General features: G+C 37.8%; 1 protein-coding gene across 1 annotated transcript in view; it reads right to left on the bottom strand.

Annotated features, from left to right (window-relative positions):
* Window positions 1-1,334: 1,334 nt before the first annotated feature.
* The window catches only part of kpna3 (karyopherin alpha 3 (importin alpha 4)), a 91,082-nt gene continuing 73,507 nt past the window's right edge, over window positions 1,335-18,909 (bottom strand). The window contains exons 12-17 of the mRNA XM_043700423.1: window positions 18,491-18,619; window positions 14,807-14,911; window positions 13,689-13,760; window positions 9,882-10,044; window positions 9,597-9,691; window positions 1,335-3,405 (exon numbers count right to left, since the gene is read on the bottom strand). Of these exons, the coding sequence (XP_043556358.1) occupies window positions 3,307-3,405; window positions 9,597-9,691; window positions 9,882-10,044; window positions 13,689-13,760; window positions 14,807-14,911; window positions 18,491-18,619 (663 nt within the window). The 3' untranslated portion in view covers window positions 1,335-3,306. The remainder of the gene's footprint in view (window positions 3,406-9,596; window positions 9,692-9,881; window positions 10,045-13,688; window positions 13,761-14,806; window positions 14,912-18,490; window positions 18,620-18,909) is intronic.

Raw genomic sequence — 18,909 nt, 5'->3', positions numbered from 1 at the left:
CTATTTATTCAATTGAGATATACACAATGCTGGTAAACCCAAGGTCTGTCAAGCTCGCAAAAGAAAATAGGGTAAATGGATCAGGTAGAAACTTTGAGTTGTTGGCATTTTTGGCTTTATTTCAAATTGCCAGTACTTGTAATTGCTTTTGGTCAAAATTCTGCTGACTGCTGTACTCCATCTACATTAAAACACTAAGTAATCTCCCAATTTTCTGAACCATTTTTCCTGAAGTGTCAAAGGGAGCTTTTTTTCCCAACATGAGCCTTTTTACAAAAACGATAAAGTAAATTGTCAATGGTTATGTTTTCACCTTCTGGAGATACCAACAGGTTGTTTAATAACATATTTACTTTACAAAAATCACAAAGGGAATTAACTTGTAAAATTATTTTAATGACTCAAAATATCTTCAACATTCTGGATATTGAAATGCAAAAATAGGAAGGGAAGAGTTTGGCTCTGAAGTATACTCCCAGGATTTGTATCACTCCTCGCTCCCAAAACAAAACAAACCTTAAATTTTTCTCCAAAATAAGCACAGGAAGAGATAAGCACTTTTCCACCAGAAGTCTCAAAGGTACAGCAACCAAGCTACCTGATAAAAGCAGGAAACTGCATATTAAGTTCACCTCTCCAAAATACATCATGGCAAACAGCTCAAGGCTTAAGGGAAAATGTGGCTATGTTTGTTAGCATTATTCCCTACAACATAAGACCTCCACCTTAAACAACAGGATACCGTTGAACAAAATCCTCCACGGACACCACTGTAGTTTCTGCTTTGAACGACGTAATGCCTTTTATCTCCAGGGTGCCAGAACCAATCATGATGGGCTGAGCAAGCATGTGGCAAGGATCCTTGCAGGACATATGTGAAATTTAAATGCCTCTCTCTATTAATTTGCATAGATTGTGTTTTTCTAATGAGGATTAGTTCATTAGCGCACACCTTCACAAGCCAAGAAAATTCAAATGGGACAAATCGCAATGTAACAACTGCAAATACCACAGAGCTGCTGGGCTTGGATGGCTGAACTCTGAGCTCCATATAGTTCCAGAGCTGCTGATGAGATACCCTCTGAATTGTATCCTAGTCAGGAATCAACACTCCAAAAGAGGAGGAGGAGGAGTAGGAATTTTATTTGGGTGGGTGGGTAGGTGAGTGGGTGGGGGATGGAGAAGAATGGTTGGGGAAGGGCGTTGTCAGGGGAATATATTTTGACTATTAGACTATTAAAACAAGAGGTAGTTTTTAAACGTGAGTTTGAAGTTTAGATTCTACAATTATTTTATACTGAATGTCTCTTTTCACATAGTAAATCACACACAAAACATTTTAAATTCTATATTGTGCGAATGGATATTATGCAGTTACCATATGTAGCAGATTTTACAACATAAAAATATATAGGAAAAACAAAGGCACAATGAAATTCAACTCATTCTTCAGGCAGAAGAGCTGAAATGAGCCACCTTAAAGAGAGATTTTAATTTAAAATTTATAAAAAGGATATAAATAACCGAGGCCAAAACACTATTTGTATCATTAAAACAGTTTCATCAGCAAGTAAAAATCTTGCAGTTTTATATAAACTTGTATCCCTCAAAGATACAAGATATCGTAGTCTTTAAAGTGGCTCAGTCTTGACGGCAAGGTATTAAGATGGATATAAACCTGCACAATTTTGTTCATCAATGAGATACAACTCATCAGCAGAGCTTGATTGCATTTTTCAGATTCAATTACAGTAGATACTGCCCACACTTGTTAACTAAATTAGCTCAAATGCAATCTGTCCCTTTACAATAATGCATGAGGGGAAGTTTACATCCAGTCACCACAGCAACAAACCCCATCCCTGAATAGTGTCACCTAGTCTAATACCTACGAAAAAAACCTCCCGGTGCGTATTAAATACAGTAAATAAAGCATTCAACATTAATGGACCAGATGTACACTTAACTGTAAGCTTCTGTACAGCCTTAATACAATGCTTACGTTATATTCTCTGTAAAGATTTACACTCCTTTTCAAACATTTTCCTCCTTTTCAAATTTGTTTCTAATAATTTGAATAAAAAGTGTGGCTTTAGATTCTTCTCAATAATACTCAAGTCCATGACCAAATTTAATGAAATAGCTGCTAGTTCTCAGCTATCAGCAGTATCCACAGTAAGGAACGGTCAATTTACGATGCACGACTGTGTAAGACTGTGTGTCACTGCAAACATGGAAGCTCCACAGTTTAAACCCATTAAAAGTCCAACAATTTATTTTACTACTGGATTGGCTTAACCTGAAATTAAAAAAAAAATACTGATTCACCTAATAGTTGGAAGCAAGATTCGCAGCAGATTAAATGGTTAATTTTAAGTTTCTTCATATGTACAGAATCTGAATTATCTAATGGAGCAAAAACTTGAATGTGAACAGGAAATGTGGGTGAATCTTGCTTTCAGCTTAAAGCAGAGGCTCAAGTCACATCGATATAATAATTGCAGCTCAGGTAAAACACCATGCACAGCATTTGATAAGTACTTCAAAAGAGCAGGGAAAGAAAATTAAAACACAGGTTCCTAATAGTGGTTGTAGTAATCAGCTGGGGCTCTTTCAAGAAGTCGTGGTTAAACTTGGCTCCTTCATTAAGTTTAGTTTCCAGCCTAGTCTGAGAGGCAGTGCGAGCACAACCTAATATGGATGCAAACAGGATTTTTTGTTAAACCACCCTATAGCAAAAAAATGTTTTGCAGTTACCAGAAAAAAAATCCTGGTTTTAGTTCATCCATGGACCACTCTGGCCAATGATGGTTCTATGGTATTTGCAAATCCTTCTACTGTAAGCCCCGGTGTAAAATCTTCTAAAAAGCCTATTTCACACGTCAAAGCCAAGTCTCTTTGCAAGTCCCATCATTAAATTTTTAATCGTTCAGAAATCTTCCTGTTCTATGTAGACAGCTATTATCTTGTGTGCCTAATATGCAACGTTGTAAGTGAGATTGCTACTACTGTCACAGGAATGAGGTACCAGGGAGGGAAAGGCTGAATCACAGGCGATGTTGGGGATTACTCTAGTTTGTTGATATGATGGTTACTCATGGGCTCACAAGAATCATGCACATGTGTCAACAATCCCTGTGGTAGCAAATTTTGGCAATTGCTGAGCGATTGATAATTAGGCTTTTCAAAAAGCATCAAATGTAGATGCGCAGATGTCTCTCGAGCCTCCATCACACTTCTGCTTGGTGAATTTTTTTTGGTGTTTTGGGTTGGCAAGGGACAGGGAAGCTACAGCATCTTCTCAGCTTAGAAATTGAACTCCTTCGCTTGAATGTTCGCTGTGGGGTCAAAACTGAAAGTTCCAGCTTGTGTCGCTTCAGGAAGGAGACTTGGATCTTCATCAATCTAATGAGAGGAGATATAACAAAAAAAGCATTATCCTGTACATTCTGTTTGAAGGTGGTTAATGCAGGAAACATTTTGGACGATCTAAATTGTCCCCTGACTTCATGGTAACTTAACAGATACTTGGGGCTCTTCACGCCTCATTCAGCATCTACAACCATCAGTTATGGCTTCAAGCTTTGGTCTGAAACCTTGTATAAGGTGAAAGCCCTGTTTTCACTGCTTCCTATTCAATTATACTCAGTGAAAAAATTAATTTAAACCTAGAGGAACTGGAATACTAAGAAGAACCCAACATAGTTGATGCCTTTTTTCTACATCAAGCAGATGTTCAATGCTATTTGTTAACCAACTAAATGTGAAGGGGTGAAAGTAAACTTTAATTATTTTTCAGAGAGCAGACTATTGAGGTGTCTCATGCCATAAGTACCAACATGTGAGATACTGAAACCTTTCACATAAACCTTTGCTCAAGATACACCAACATAGATCGTGAACATAGTTTTGCCTTACAACAAAAATTCTCTTCAATCACCTCCTCACAATGGTGGAAGAGCTTCTCCAGAAGTCACAATGTGGATTTTGTCTACATTGTCCAGGAGGCACAGTTGACATGATCTTCACAGCAATACAAAAATTCAAGAAAAGTGCAGACAGCAGCTGAAACCTCTACACACGATCTTCTTGACTTCACAAAGTCCTTCAAGTTCTGCCAACCAAAGGGACAATGGAGTGCCGTCCTCACATGTGGTTGTCCACAGAAAGTCCTCACTATTCTGTCTGTCATACAATGGCATGCAAGCCCAGATCCTCTGACAGTCCCACCCAATAAACATGCAACCTGGGGACATGAAGGTTGTGCCATCATACCAATGTTCTTCTTCTTCACCTTCCTTAGTGCAATATTGCCCCCCAATCTATTAGACTTTTCTCTAATGTGATGCCAAAGTACATGACAAGTAAGAAGCCTGTCCTAGCTCCAATCCAGAACCAAGGCCACACCAAACCCCGTCAATGAGCTACAGTACATAGCAGATGTTTGATTATGCAAACAGAGGCTGAGTTCCAAGCTATTGTCAATACATTCACGAAGATGTATGAAAGAATAGGTCTTGGGCTAAACATCTGGAATGCAAAAGTCCTCTACCAGCCTGTTCTCACCACATACTGACCCCCAACTGTCAAAATCCATAGTAAGTCACTGCACAAGGTTGATCAATTCTCATACCTTGGCAGTTTTTACTTAGATGTGCAACAAGGATCAGTGCAGGGTACACTGCTTTTCGTCTTTAATATAAATGATGTGGATGTGAACATATGAGGCATAGTTAGTAAATTTGAAGATGACACCAAAATTGGAGCTGTAGTGGAGAGCGAAGGTTATCTCACAGTAAAACAGGATCTTGATCAGATGGGCCAATGGGCAAATGGAGTTTAATTTAGATAAATGTGAGGTGCTGTATTTTGGAAAGGCAAATCAGAGCAGGACTTAGACACTTAATAGTAAGGTCCTGGGAAGTGTTGCCGAACAAAGAGACCTTGGAGTGCAGGTTCATAGTTCCTTGAAAGTGGAGTCGCAGGTAGATAGGATAGTGGAGGTGGTCTTTGGCATGCTTTCCTTTATTAGTCAGAGTATTGAGTACAGGAGTTGGGAGGTCATGTGGCAGCTGTACAGGACATTGGTTAGGCCACTGTTGGAATATTGCGTGCAAGTCTGGTCTCCTTCCTTTCGGAAGGATATTGTGAAACTTGAAAGGGCTCACATAAAAAAAAATTTAGGATGTTGCCAGGGTTGGAGGGTTTGAGCTATAGGGAGAGACTGAATAGGCTTGGGCTGCTTTCCCTGGGACGTCAGAGGCTGAGGGGTGACCTTACAGAGGTTCATAAAATCATGAAGGGCATGGATAGGATAAATAGACATGGTCTTTTCTCTGGGGTGGGGAGAGTCCAGAACTAGAGGCATAGGTTTAGGTTGAGAGGGGAAACATTTTAAAGGCACCTAAGGAACAACATTTTCATGCAGAGGGTACAGCATGTATGGAATGAGCTGCCAGAGGAAGTGGTGGATGCTGGTACAATTACAACATTTAAAAGGTATCTGGATGGGTATATGAATAGGAAAAGTTTCAAGGGATAGGGGCCAAGTGCTGGCAAACGGGACTAGATTAGTTTAGGATATCTGGTCAGCATGGACAAGTTGGACCGAAGGATACGTTTTCGTGCTGTACATCTCTATGACTTGAAAGTGAAAACAAAACACTGCAAGAAATCTGAAATAAAATTGAAGTGTTCGAGAAACACAGCAGGGCTGACAGCATCTATAAAGAGTGAAACAGAGTTAAGGTCTTAAGTTTGATATGACTCTTCTTCAGAATTTTAGAACTTCATTTCTGAAGAGTCACATTGGACTCAAAACACTAACAGTTTCTCACTCTAAAAGATGCTGCCAGGCAATGAATTTCTCTAACACTTCCTGTGACTATATAAATGCAAGATTTAAAAACAAATAAAGGGATTGCAGTTTAAAGTAAATTACTACTTAAATCTACGCATTGGTCAAAGCACATTTAGGTGCACCATTCTGTTTTGATCATCTTAATTAATAAAGATCATATTTTACCAGATGACTCATGGAAAGAGAGTGCTGACCAATGACAAGAGATTGAGTAGAATAGGCCTACTCCCTGTAGGTTAGGAGGATTGCAGGACAGGGGGTGAATTCAAAATCCAACAAAATAGATGCTAAAATGATGTTTCTCTCGCTGGGATATCTTGAACTGAGCTCACAGTCTCAGACTAAGGTGCAGGTCATTTAGGATAAGATGAGGAGCTATTCCATTACTGAAAGGTCTGACTGTATGGGATTGTCAATCCCAGAGACATGCGTATGCTCAGCCATTTGAGCGCATTCAAGTCACAGATTAACAATATTTAGTAAATAACGTAATCAAGGGATATGGGATTAGCATAGGAAGGTGTCGTGGAGGTTCAGCCATGATTTTTATTGAATGCTAGATCAGGCTTGAGAGCCCAAATGGACAACTCCTGCTTCTTCAGTTTATACGTAAAATGTAATGAACTTTGCCTTAAAAAGCAGACTCTTTTCACCCATTTCTCTTTTACAAAAAACATGCCACCATTCAAATGGTACTGGATTTTCCTTTAAACTGCTTAATTGGATTTCCTCAACAAGTTAGAGGTCATTTTGAGAACACATACAAACCATCTTCCTTACAATATTCATCACCATTTGAGGATTTCAAGCTTAACCTCTTGCTAATGAATTACTAATTCAAAAGAAAATGTTTACAGTGAATATCAACACCCTTACCTAACACAGGTTTTTGTGCCTCCACTGTCTAACACAAAGAGAATTGATACTTGTTACGTCCTATCTTACACACTAGTGCTGGAAAACAACAGCTTAAAGAAGCAATATTTGGTATCAGATACTGATTTAAGCTATTAGCTGACAAACTTAATCCAAAAGTTCAAAGGAAATCAACAATGAAACAGTATATTAAAAATAAATGCATTAAAATGGAAGATGTATAAAACACTTTAGGGGAGGCCAGGTTTGGTAGACTTAGACACTATTTTTCATTAACTGGTTAAATTTTGTCCTTGAAAGGTGAAACATAAATCAGTTATTTCCATTACTAAGGCCACTCCCAAACTAAAAATCACACTGTCTGGTTTAATTTCACTACTTCAATTTAAATTTGTCTCCAGTGAATGTCCAGTGTATTCTATAGCCCACAAGAACTTCAATCACTCTTCAGTGAAATGCCCAGAGGCTGATAGCCAAGTTCAGTACCTATGAGGATGGCCTCAACAAGGGTCTTGGATGCATGTCACACAGACCCTCTCTCAAACACATGCTCTCCCTCAGAAAGGTACAACACCCCCCAACACACACACACAGCAACACTTGTGCGTGCGCACGCACACACACTCTCTTCCTCACATGCATGCAAACATACATACAAGTATATGGAGTGCATTTGCAGATTTGTATTTGCACATACATTCTATTTTGTTCAAAAAGCACATAATTTGTAGGCAGTCACTTTATGTGGCATTTTATAAATTGCTACTTTGGAAATAGAACGAGTTGACTCAAGGTTGGAATACAGAGATTGTAACATCACACCTTTAATGCATTGTCTGAGCCGAGATGTCACTTTTTCAAAATAAAACCTTAAACTTGAAAGAACTTCTGAGATTTACACAGAATGTGTTGTAGGTTTCGATTCATTAATAAGTGATTAAAGACTTAACAGCGATCTAAGTTTGTTCAATATATTGCACCAGTTGTATGACACTTTGATCTTTTACTATAAATTCTGAGTCCTATTATTCTGCCCCACGAGCTGCCAGATTAAGGAGCAATGCTCCAAAGGCCTATACTTCCAAATAAACCTGTTGGTGTTGTGAGATTTTTAACTTTGTCTACCAACATCAACACCCTGGAAGTTATTGAGCAGAAATCAGCAAGGTAAACAGAGTGAGCGTAGAGGCTGAATGTCGTACAGTCGGTGGCCCACTTCCTGGTTACTCCAAGTCTGTCCACTACTTATGAAGTAAAGGTCAGCAGTAAAATGAAATGTACTTTCTTCACTTGCCTGTATGAATTCACCTGCAACAGCACTTGAGAAATACAACCTCATTAAAGCAGTCCACTTGATTAGCATCCAACCCACACCTTAAGCATTCACTCCCTCCACCATTAGTACCCACTGTCACAGCAGCATCACATACCGGATGTACCACAGCAAATCATTAATGCTTTCCTAGCTTCAACTTGCATCACCCAGAACCAAGGCATTTTGCATGGGAACATCATCTCCAATTCACAAGCCACTGTGATTTGAGATATGTTTTGCTATTCCTTCACAGCCAATACATTAAATTCTGGATTGCCTTACTAAATAGCATTGGTGGAGCACCCGCAAGACAACTGTCACTACTACTTCTCAAGGGCAACTGGGAAGAGCCAATGAACTTCTGCAGTACCAACATCTCAAGAATTAACTTTTTAAAAGAAAAAGTGAAAAGAATTTCCTTCACTCAATAATTGATAGTTCGGCCGAATACAGTACCTGATTTGATCCCATAAAAAAATCTTGGTCATCCAAATTAAGTAAAAATCAGCTAGTGCACTGCACTTACAAATCAAATCTTTAAGAAAGATGAAAGGAAGGATACAGAAAAGAAAATATTCTTCTTGGTGGAGGGTAATTAGTTTGAAAAAAATTGTGATACACAACCATTGTGATTCTATTTTAATAATATACAAAAAAGACTGACAAAACACAAAAACCAAGTACAAACATTAGATGGAAAATTGCAATAGAGGCCCTGAAGCACTCGATTTAGAGGCAACTGGATTCAGGTCATCAAACTTATTTGTGGGATTGGAATCGAGGGGGTCTGAGAAAATTTGTTACCAAATTCCACAGGCAGCCATGAATCATTTGTGCTTTCTGACAGAAATGACAAAAGGGAAGCAAAGGTCAAAAATATTGATTTGGAGACGCTGGTGTTGGACTGGGGTGTACAAAGTTAAAAATCAAACACCAGGTAATAGTCCAGGTGACTGCCTCCTGATGAAGGAGCAGCGATCCGAAAGCTAATGCTTCCAAATAAACCTGTTGGACTATTGCCTGGTGTTGTGTGAAGAATATTGGGACAAACATGTATGAAACTGTTTACATTATGTTATATACAGGGTCATCCTTTAATGTAGTTTGTTCATCACACTATGTAATAGACCACAGTAAGATATAAAAGGCACAAGCAGCTTCTTACTCTGGATTAATTTGTTTCTGCATTTTAGAAAAAAAATCAGGGTGCAATTCAATGGTTGATGACACAGACAAAACCAATTTTACTTCCATAATTCCAGCTACAAGTCATGAATTTGCTGCAAAATTTCAACAAGAGGCAGCTGATTGTCATTTGCATACTTGCAACGATAGTATTTCTCTATTTCACAAGTGAGACAGTGATTTCCTGTGTCAGGTATGCACCTGTAAACAGGACTGGCACCCTTAATAACTGAACTCACTGCTGAATTTGTCACTGCATTTGTGCCTAGTTGAAAAAGAGGAATTGAAGAATAAAATACACTTTTCTAACATTCTCTTACCCCTTTTCTACAAATCTCAACAAACCAATTCTATACTTACATCATCACCAGAAAAGTACTGATCTATGATTTCATAAGCTAGTTTATAGATCTCTTCATTTTCATGTTGCTGCAAGGCTTCTATTTTTTCCAAACCTGTCAAAGAAAATTAGAACCTGGTGAAACAATTGTGAAGACTATCTTAAAATACAATTGGAGCAGCACAGATTTGCATTGAGTTTTTCCTGAAATCTATAAACATTTTTTCCAGTCCATAGGATTTAAATGGGGTCTGTCAAAATGAAATGAATTTCAATGAGAAAGAACACAAGTCCTCGAAGCTTACCTCCACATTCCTCTATCATTTCTGCTATCGTACTTGCTTCCTCACCAGCCATTTTCAAAATATTGTTCAGTCCATCAAGTACAACCTGTACCACCTGAGCATCTTTAACTCCCAGTAAATTACAGAAAGGGGGGATTACATTCTGCTGCACGAGATATTCAACCTAGAATAAAAGGAAAGAAAAAAAGATGTCAAAGTGTTCCACTCAGTGAAACTTTATCCATAAAACTCCCGTAAATACATTGATGTTATAACCAGAAATGTTAAATGCCATTTATGATTAAGTTATTATTAAGTTATGATTAAGACAATTAAGAATGAACTATGAATTACTTTAAATTATACTTAGATCATGTTTTCGTCTTTATCTCATTTAACAGTACTATTCTTTAAAAGATCAACCTAAGTATTGCTGAACATTAAAAGGACAATGGACTTCCCACCCATAAAAGTTTTAAATTCAGAGGCAACCAGGATATCATCAGATTTATGTCTGATATTAAGGTCTTCCATGTGGATAGTGAGATACAGTAGTCTCAGGAGTGAAGAATTTTGGAACATGAAAAGCTTACCATTAGCATACTCAACTTATCACGTAGTGAGTCAATAGTCAAAGATTGGCAGGAACAATATTGGTTCTGGTTTTCAGAAACAATTAAACCATGAAAGAACAAATGCCACTCAGCTTTTGTTGATTCAGCATCAAATTGAAGTGATTTTTTTTCCCCCAAAGTGAAGAATTCTATTTCAATCCAAACATATTTTGAACTCAGAAGGAGCAAGAAATAAATGCCCGAGAGATTCTGGTCTTCCTGTAAAGAGGTTAAAAATGTGTTGCTGGAAAAGCGCAGCAGGTCAGGCAGCATCAAAGGAGCAGGAGAATCGACATTGATTCTCCTGCTCCTTTGATGCTGCTTGACCTGCTGCGCTTTTCCAGTAACATATTTTTAAGCTCTGATCTCCAACATCTGCAGTCCTCACTTTCTCCTTCCTGTAAAGAGGTTGCAAGGTTAGTAATCCTGAGTTCTTCAACAAATAGTGCAATATAGAGTCATACAGCATGCAACAGACCCTTTGGTTCAATCATCCATGTTGACCAAGTTTCCCTAAACTAAACCAGTCCCACTTGCCTGTGTTTGGTTCATATCGCTCCAAACCCTTTCCTTTTCATGTACTTATCCAAATGTCATTTAAATGTTGTAACTGTACCTGCATGCACCACATCCTCATGGCTGTTCATTCCACACATTAACTGCTATCTGTGTAAATAAAAAGGTTTCCCCTCATGTCCTTTTCAAAAATCTTTCTTCCCTCACCCCTAAAAGTATGCCCCCTAAATTTCAACTCCTGCACCCTAGGGAAAAGACCCTTGCTATTCACCTTATTGACACCCTTTATAACTTTATAAATTTCTGCAAGGTCACCCCTCAATCCCCATGCTCCTGGGAAAAAAGTCCCAGCCTATCCTTCTAAGTCAAATCCTCCATACCTGGCAAAATCCTGATAAATCTTCTCTGAACCCTCTCCAAGTTAATAGTATTTGTCCTATAGCAGGGTGACCAGAACAGCACACAGTACTCCAAAAGAGGCTTCAATGTCCTGTGCAACCCCCAACCTGACATTCCCAACTCCTATAAGCAAAGGTTTGAGCAAAGGAAGGAAGGATTGCGAGTCGCCTTCATGACCATCCCATCCACCTGTGATGCAAATTTCAAACAAGTGTGTACCTGAACCCTTAGATTTTCAAGAGCCAGTAACAATCCCATGCTTTTCATTTTCATTGGACAGTACTACTTGTGATACTTCATTGGCTTCTCTATTCTCGATTCATTATTTTGCACTAAGACCACATCACCAGAAAGGTACCATCATCGATCAGTATTTTAAAAGCATAAGTAAACTCCAGGGTGGCCAACACCAGTTTAGACATCAGATTTGCCTTTAGCTTCTGAAAAGCTGTTTGGAACTCTTTTGACCACATCACTTTTGTCTATTTTCGCAATTAATCTGTTAAAAGATACAGCTATGGTACACCAATAAAACAAACCCCTAGAAATCTCATCATTCCCCATTTAGTCTTTGCAACAGAGAATTCTATCAGAACTTTCACTTTCGCAGTTCTTCACAACTCTTGACATTCTGATTGCTTGCATATTTTCATGAAGTCTAAGTGCTGATCTAATATTTTCATTATTTCTTCCTTCTTAGCTTTTGTAGGAAATTCCATCTTTAATTTTTTTGCCAATCTATGGACTTAGCCTTTCTTAGGTCTTGTAAATCAGTCAGGCCTATTTCCTCTAATCGGTAACGTAGTTTTAGCAGCTTCTAATGCAATCTTATTTTACAGTATAAAAAACGTGATATTTGGCCTTTTATCCTTTCCCACTTAATTTTACTTCCTGTCCATGATCTCACACAAAGATTCTCCTCCGAACCTCCAAACTCATGTCATGGGAACAGTGTGCTGGACATCACTCCCAACTATTCCACAAATTGTCACAATGTGAGACATGCCAATCTAATCACTAGGATGGCTAATACCTGCAGTGACCACTACCGGAGGTAAAACAAACACATACCAGGTTCCCCGATGAACAAGGAAAAACATTTTTATGACAATTAACTTATCCTCAACCTGTAACAAAAAAATTATTAATTACAAGCATGCAAACTTAATCTATCCCCCTTGAAATCCAAATGCATACACACAAATTCATTCACACACAGGATGGACAGGGAAGACCAGAACAACAGATTTTTTTTTTAGGAAGAATGAGTGTGAAAAACAGACAAAAAAATACAAACTTTGCAGATCAAAGTTTGTAGAAACCAAATCTCAAAGGAAACTGTGACTTTCTCATAGTCTTTGGTTTTTGACAAAGATACCACGCTGCCATCGACTGTGGCGATCCTAAATTTGGCAGCTGGCCTTGCCTCAAGTTAGCAGATTTTTTTCCTAGCAAAGGCTTTGAATAATCTTTCTTTCCCATTTAAAAAGAGAATGAGAAGGAAGGAGAAAGTGGCCTTTGGAGGTCTGAGTCCCAATTGGTCTCTCTTCTCTCAGCTCGGCGTCAAACTACCACTCATAACCAATCCACAAGTTGTTTCTTGGCAATCACTTTTGTGAGATATGCTAGCACCACATGTCTTTAGGTATGAAATCTAAAGAAATCTTTCCGTTTCAGCAAAAGAGCAGCATACAGTTAAATTTTTTCTTCAAGTCATTTAAAAAAAATGATAAACTGAACTTTTTTTTTAGTTTGATTTCCAAAATATATACCTAGCCCTTACAATGGATAAATCCATTGAAATTAAAAATTGGGTCTGTAAGAGGAAACATTGTTGGAACTTTATTTGAGATTAAATTCCAGCTTTCCAGATATGGAACACCTTTTAAAAAAATATTCCTGTGTCTCAGGAATGATGTCGACAGAGTTGGAGCATATCCTCATAGTTAAATTGGAAACAAAATGGAGGAGGTTACAAATAGCCTGGTGACCAACTACTAAACTTTTACTTCCTCTTACTAAATTGTTTGAACCATTACAAGAGTCCTTTAAAGGAATTTAATTTTACTTTTGTGAGCAGACCACGAAGTGAAATCAGAACTAGGCATCCACTAGAGGGGAAATATTTGTGTGACACAATTGCATTGTGAAATTATAGCCTCAAAATGACTCCCATATTTACCCATCTCTCTACAATACATACCACGCACAAATATATGTGGTGATATGCTGGTACTTAATATTAGATAATATTGTCAATAACAACTGGTAAACATCATGTAACAAATTAAATGATTACCTGCTCCTTTTTGCCACTAATTGTCAAGTTACTGATTGCCCATGCAGCTTCCTTTTGAGTTCCAAAATCTCCCTACAAAAAGAAAATGCAGTTCACTTTTCATTACACCATCAATAACAGGTTTGCAGTTATTTCACACTGAAGGCTTCTCATTTTGCCCAATAAGATGCAATATTGATTAAAGCATATTTTAGCAGGAGAGATAGACGAAGGCAGTGGAATCTCTCCACATAGATTGTGCACCTGAACTGCAACGAAGAAAAATAGGATGAACATCTGTTTTTTTTTCCAATCTCATCAATTTCTCATCTGCACCCAATAAAGGTCAACATTCTTAAAATTATTTAAACAGAACATTTTCTTTCAAGATGTTTGTGCATTTTGTCCCACCATTTTAGTCGCATTTCATAAACTATTTGGATTGTATTTTCCTAGGAGTTACATATCCAGGCATTTTCAAGTTACAGCAGTTAATTCATTCACAAGATGTGGAGGTCACCACAACAGCTAGCATTTATTGCCAATCCCCAGCTGTTCACAAAAAGTTGCCTTCCTGAATAGAACACAGTTGTTTGATAGACTGTTTTAGTTATGAATAAAGCACATTCCGGATGGTTTGGATTCACACACAAACTAAAGTAAGAATGGCTAATTTCCTTGCCTAAAAGATACACAACATCAGATTGGCCCTTACAACATTAGAGCAGTTTTACAGTCACTTTTCATTCTATTTCACCAATCTAATTTGAAATTCTGAACTGTCACGATGCAAGTTAGACATATGAGCCTGAATCATTTGTTCAGGGCTCTAGATTGCTAGTCCAGTACCTTAACACAATGCTATCATACCCACCAGAGACTGGCACTGAGCAGTCAGAACAGAAGCAACAGTTGTGAAGTGAAGTCTGAACACAAGTCAACTGGAACTTTTTCTTAAAAAATGGTGAAATGTGTTTCATTAGCACAGAAGTGAAAACAGCAGAACCACTGATGACACCTTTGCTTTGTTATGATAAATTAATACTACTTTTATTTTACATACATTCACACTGATCTGATTTTAAGCTATGCAAGGTAGTCTGATTTGCATATTGAATTTGGTTTCATATTTTACTCACCTTGGCCAGTTGATGAATAATCATAGGAATCAAACCAGCATCTATCACAGCTTGCACTTGGAGTTGGTTTCCTGCGGTAATGTTGGAGAGGAACCACACTGCTTCCTACAGAAAACAAGTCAAACAAAGCATCAACAATATATTCCAACCAGCAGTCAATTTGCACTGTTTATCCAGGTTAGCTTTGTGTATAATAGAAAGAAATGATTTAAAACTGTTCCAGTGATAGCTCTTTAAAGCACATCTGACTCTGATCCAACCTACTCCTTAAAGAGAGTCAAACTGAAATAGGTTTAGGGTAATGGGAAAGACATGCAGGTCTTCTATGTTGAATCAACTGGGGTGTTCACAGAAGAGCCCAGTGGCTTCATAACCCATTAAATGCAGTCTTGTTGCTCCCTTATACATTAAAGTTGTTCACTGAGACTCGTGAATGAGTGGATTTTATCCACAGATCTTTGATTCTACAAAATGTTTCCTTTGAGTTTGCGACGTTTATGGTCTGCTTATATTATGTAAGAACTTGATAAATTAAAGGCTTGTGGAACTACATGGGAATTTTACGTATGATACAAGTGCTACAGCTGGGTTGGATGAGTCACATAATTCACAGACAAGATGGTCATTCTCTCTCTGCCAGCCACATAAATTAAAACTGAAGCATTATTTGAAAATGTAATATTGTACCCAAAGGAACAGAAAGAACAATCGATCTCATATTAAAACTTTTTCAAGGAGTCTTCAAAATTGTTTTCTAAAGCATCAAATTATGGAATCCAATAAAACAAAAAAATTACAAGCATAAGAACTACAGAAACAGCACACTTGTTAGACTAATTAATCCTGCAATGAAATATCAAAATAAAGTTGTGCAATTCTGCCATATCCCAGTATTTTGCTGACAAAGTTAGTTTATCCAATACTGGATATCAGAAACAACGTAAAAACATTAGAGACAGTGGACAGGGCAAAAGTGGTGGTGGCAAGGAAGGCTTGGCTGCTGTCAACATACAAGACGAAACCTGGCATCATACTTGTGGATAATGCAACCAAAGGACAACATCTGTTGAAGAAATAGGAAAGGGCATGGATAGACCCTCAGGAGACTCCAAAAGGTAACAACTGGATATTAAGGATGATTCTCTGGGAATGACTAGATAGTTGAGAATTGAAGTATTCAAGTTCAGTCTCATTGAGCTGGGAAACAGAGGTCAGCTATTGGAGAAAGAATGTCACCAAAGGCAATGAGGTGCAGAAAGACAAGGTATTAATGAGCACAGTCACATGCACTTTGATTAAAAAAAGTTGACTCTGATACGTGCTACTTTGGTACTGTAGCAAGGTAAGAAATCTAATTGAAGGCATTAAAAATGGAATTCCAAGAAATTTGTAGATAAAGAGTACATAGAATGCCTGGAGATAGTTCCTTAATACAGCACATTCTGGTCTCAACCGCAGAGCAGGTTATACTAAACTTGCTATTGTGTAATGTGACACAGTGAATGAATGACATTCGTTTAGGCACCCCTTGGTATCACTGACCAAAATATGACTGAATTTTACATACAATTTGGAAATGAGAATAGTTTTTTAAAATTTAAACAAGGGCAAGTATGTGAGTATGAAAACTGAGCTAGCTGAAGTGAGGTGGGACAATAGGCTAGAAGATAGAATAATACAAACACAGAGACAGACAGTTAAGGGGATATTTACAAACATTTAGAACAAACATATTGCCAAAAACTTCTAAGGGAAGGACCCTTCATCTGTGGTTAGAGTAGCAGCAAAGGAAAGCATTAAAGCATATAATTCCACAATGAGGAAGGTCAAATGATTGGAGGGAACATAAAAAATGGCAGGGAATGACAAAGATTAATCAGGAGAAAGAAATTAGGGCACAAGAGGAAATTGCTAGAAATGTAAAAATGGATAGCAATCTTTTATACAGGCACTTAAGGAGGAAAAGAAAAATGAATGTTTTCTACAGTATAAGAAAATGGGGAATTAAGTGAACAAATATTTTGTTGTCTTCACTACAGAGGATATAAAAAACATTCTCGTCATAACTGTTAATCAGGAGGGAAAGGAACTCGGTAACATTACAATATAATACAAGCAGTATTAAGCAAAGATCCCTGGATCCTCATAGGACTTCATCCAGGATCTTAAAAGTGGTGGCTAACAAGTTAATTTTCCAAAAAACACATGATTCAAAAAAGTTTCCATCACAGAATGAAACAAAGTTTGTCTTGAGGAAGGTGTTAAGATTTGATCATTAAAGAGTTTACAGTTGGGTACTCAAAGTAATCAGGAAGAATCAGCATAAATTTGTGAAAGGGAAATCAATTACTGGAGTTCTCTGAAAGAGTAACATACACTATGAATAAAAGGGAAGCTGCAGATTTTCAAACAGCATTTGACAATATTCCACTTAAAAAGGTTATTGCGCAAAATAAGAACTTACTGTGGCAGGGTGATATATTAGCACAGATAGGAAATTGGCAGTTTGGCACAAAACAAAGAATACATATAAATGGGTCTTTTTCTAATTGATATCTGGAATGTACATGCTAACAGAAATGGAATAGAGCTAAAGAAGGAAACAGACAAAAAGATCTTGAAGAGCATGTGAAAGGAGACGAGAGATAAACTATAGAAAGGTGAGTTTGCAACGAGATGCAAATTGTAAGGGAACCTTTCTGAAGGTTTGTCCAAGTCAGTCAGGGGAAGGGAAAAAAGCAGTTGAGACAGTTGGATGGATGGTTGAAATTTTCATAATGAACAAGTCCACAAATGCCTTGCACTTCTTGTGGGAAATCAGGGTGGAAGAGCCAGGAGAGGAAATGGTTTAAGAAGATGGTTTTTGTTGAAAGTCTTTACTGCATTTCTGATGATCCTGTAATAATAAGCAGTTTTAACAGAGGGCAAAGTCTTAATGAGGCTTTATGTGGCCCAACCAAATCTGACAGGCAGAAGTGGGTACTGCAGATCAGAGACAAGATTAGAGTGGTGCTGGAAAAGCACTGCAGGTCAGGCAGCATCTGAGGAGCAGGAATATCGATGTTTCGGGCAAAAGCCCTTCATTATTCCTGATGAAGGGCTTTTGCCCGAAACGTTGATCTTCCTGCTCCTCAGATGCTGCCTGACCTGCAGTGCTCTTCCAGCATCACTCTAATCTTGACTTCAACCAAATCTGATGATGAGTAGCTAACTTGTTATCAGCCAAAGACATTCAAATGCGTGAGCCCTGGAAGTGAATTAAGAGACATATAATGAAGAACAATAATTTTAATGGTAACAGGGCAAAGGTGGAAGTGAGGGTGTGACTGAGCAGATTGCAACCTGCAAATATTTCTAAATGAACAACAGAACAAAGGCTCAACAGTTGAGAATTTTCAAGTATAGCTCCAAGTGATTTGGCACACTGTTTTGTTTAAAATGGAAGAGATATGGAAGGGAATTCCCCATTTCCCCAAAAACCCCATGCACACTGACAAAAACAGATCACCATATCGCTCAGATTTTTGGTTGACAATTATTGAGATCCACCAACAGAAATTTAAACTGAAACCAGTTAAGGTCACTAGCTCAACAACTGAAGCTAAACTGTTTTTCTGACAAAAGACATTTTAGTGAAATTAGTAGAGCCTCTCAAGTCAAGCCTACTGCCAACATTTTTCTTACCTTGTTGATCTTCTCTTTAGGATGGGTGAGAAGATTAGGAAAGTGTGATAGTACATCACAATTGAGAACAACCTGCGTTTGTTCATCAGTACCTGTCACTATGTTGCCCACAGCTCTCAGTGCAGCTGTCTATGAGGAAGGAGAAATAAAACGATTTTAAGTGATTCTATTTGTTTGCAAATGTCTTCAAAGTACAAATTAAAATGACCAACTTTATTACTTAATTGTTATTATTTCTTCTGCACCTGCAAGTGAAATTTTCCAAGGTGAACTCGTTAGAAATAGTTAAAAATCGCACAGCTTGCCTGGTAGAAGGTATATTTTTGATGCTATACTGCCATTTCATCGCATTTAAAATTGTTGCAAACACAGTAAAAAATAATTCTAACATATATACATAATGCACACAAGTAATTGTT

This window comes from Chiloscyllium plagiosum, chromosome 12 (assembly GCF_004010195.1).
Source record: "Chiloscyllium plagiosum isolate BGI_BamShark_2017 chromosome 12, ASM401019v2, whole genome shotgun sequence".
In the NCBI taxonomy this organism is placed as follows: Eukaryota; Metazoa; Chordata; class Chondrichthyes; order Orectolobiformes; family Hemiscylliidae; genus Chiloscyllium; species Chiloscyllium plagiosum.
The sequence above is the reverse complement of the archived record's forward strand: the minus strand, read 5'-3'. Positions and strand labels throughout refer to the sequence as shown.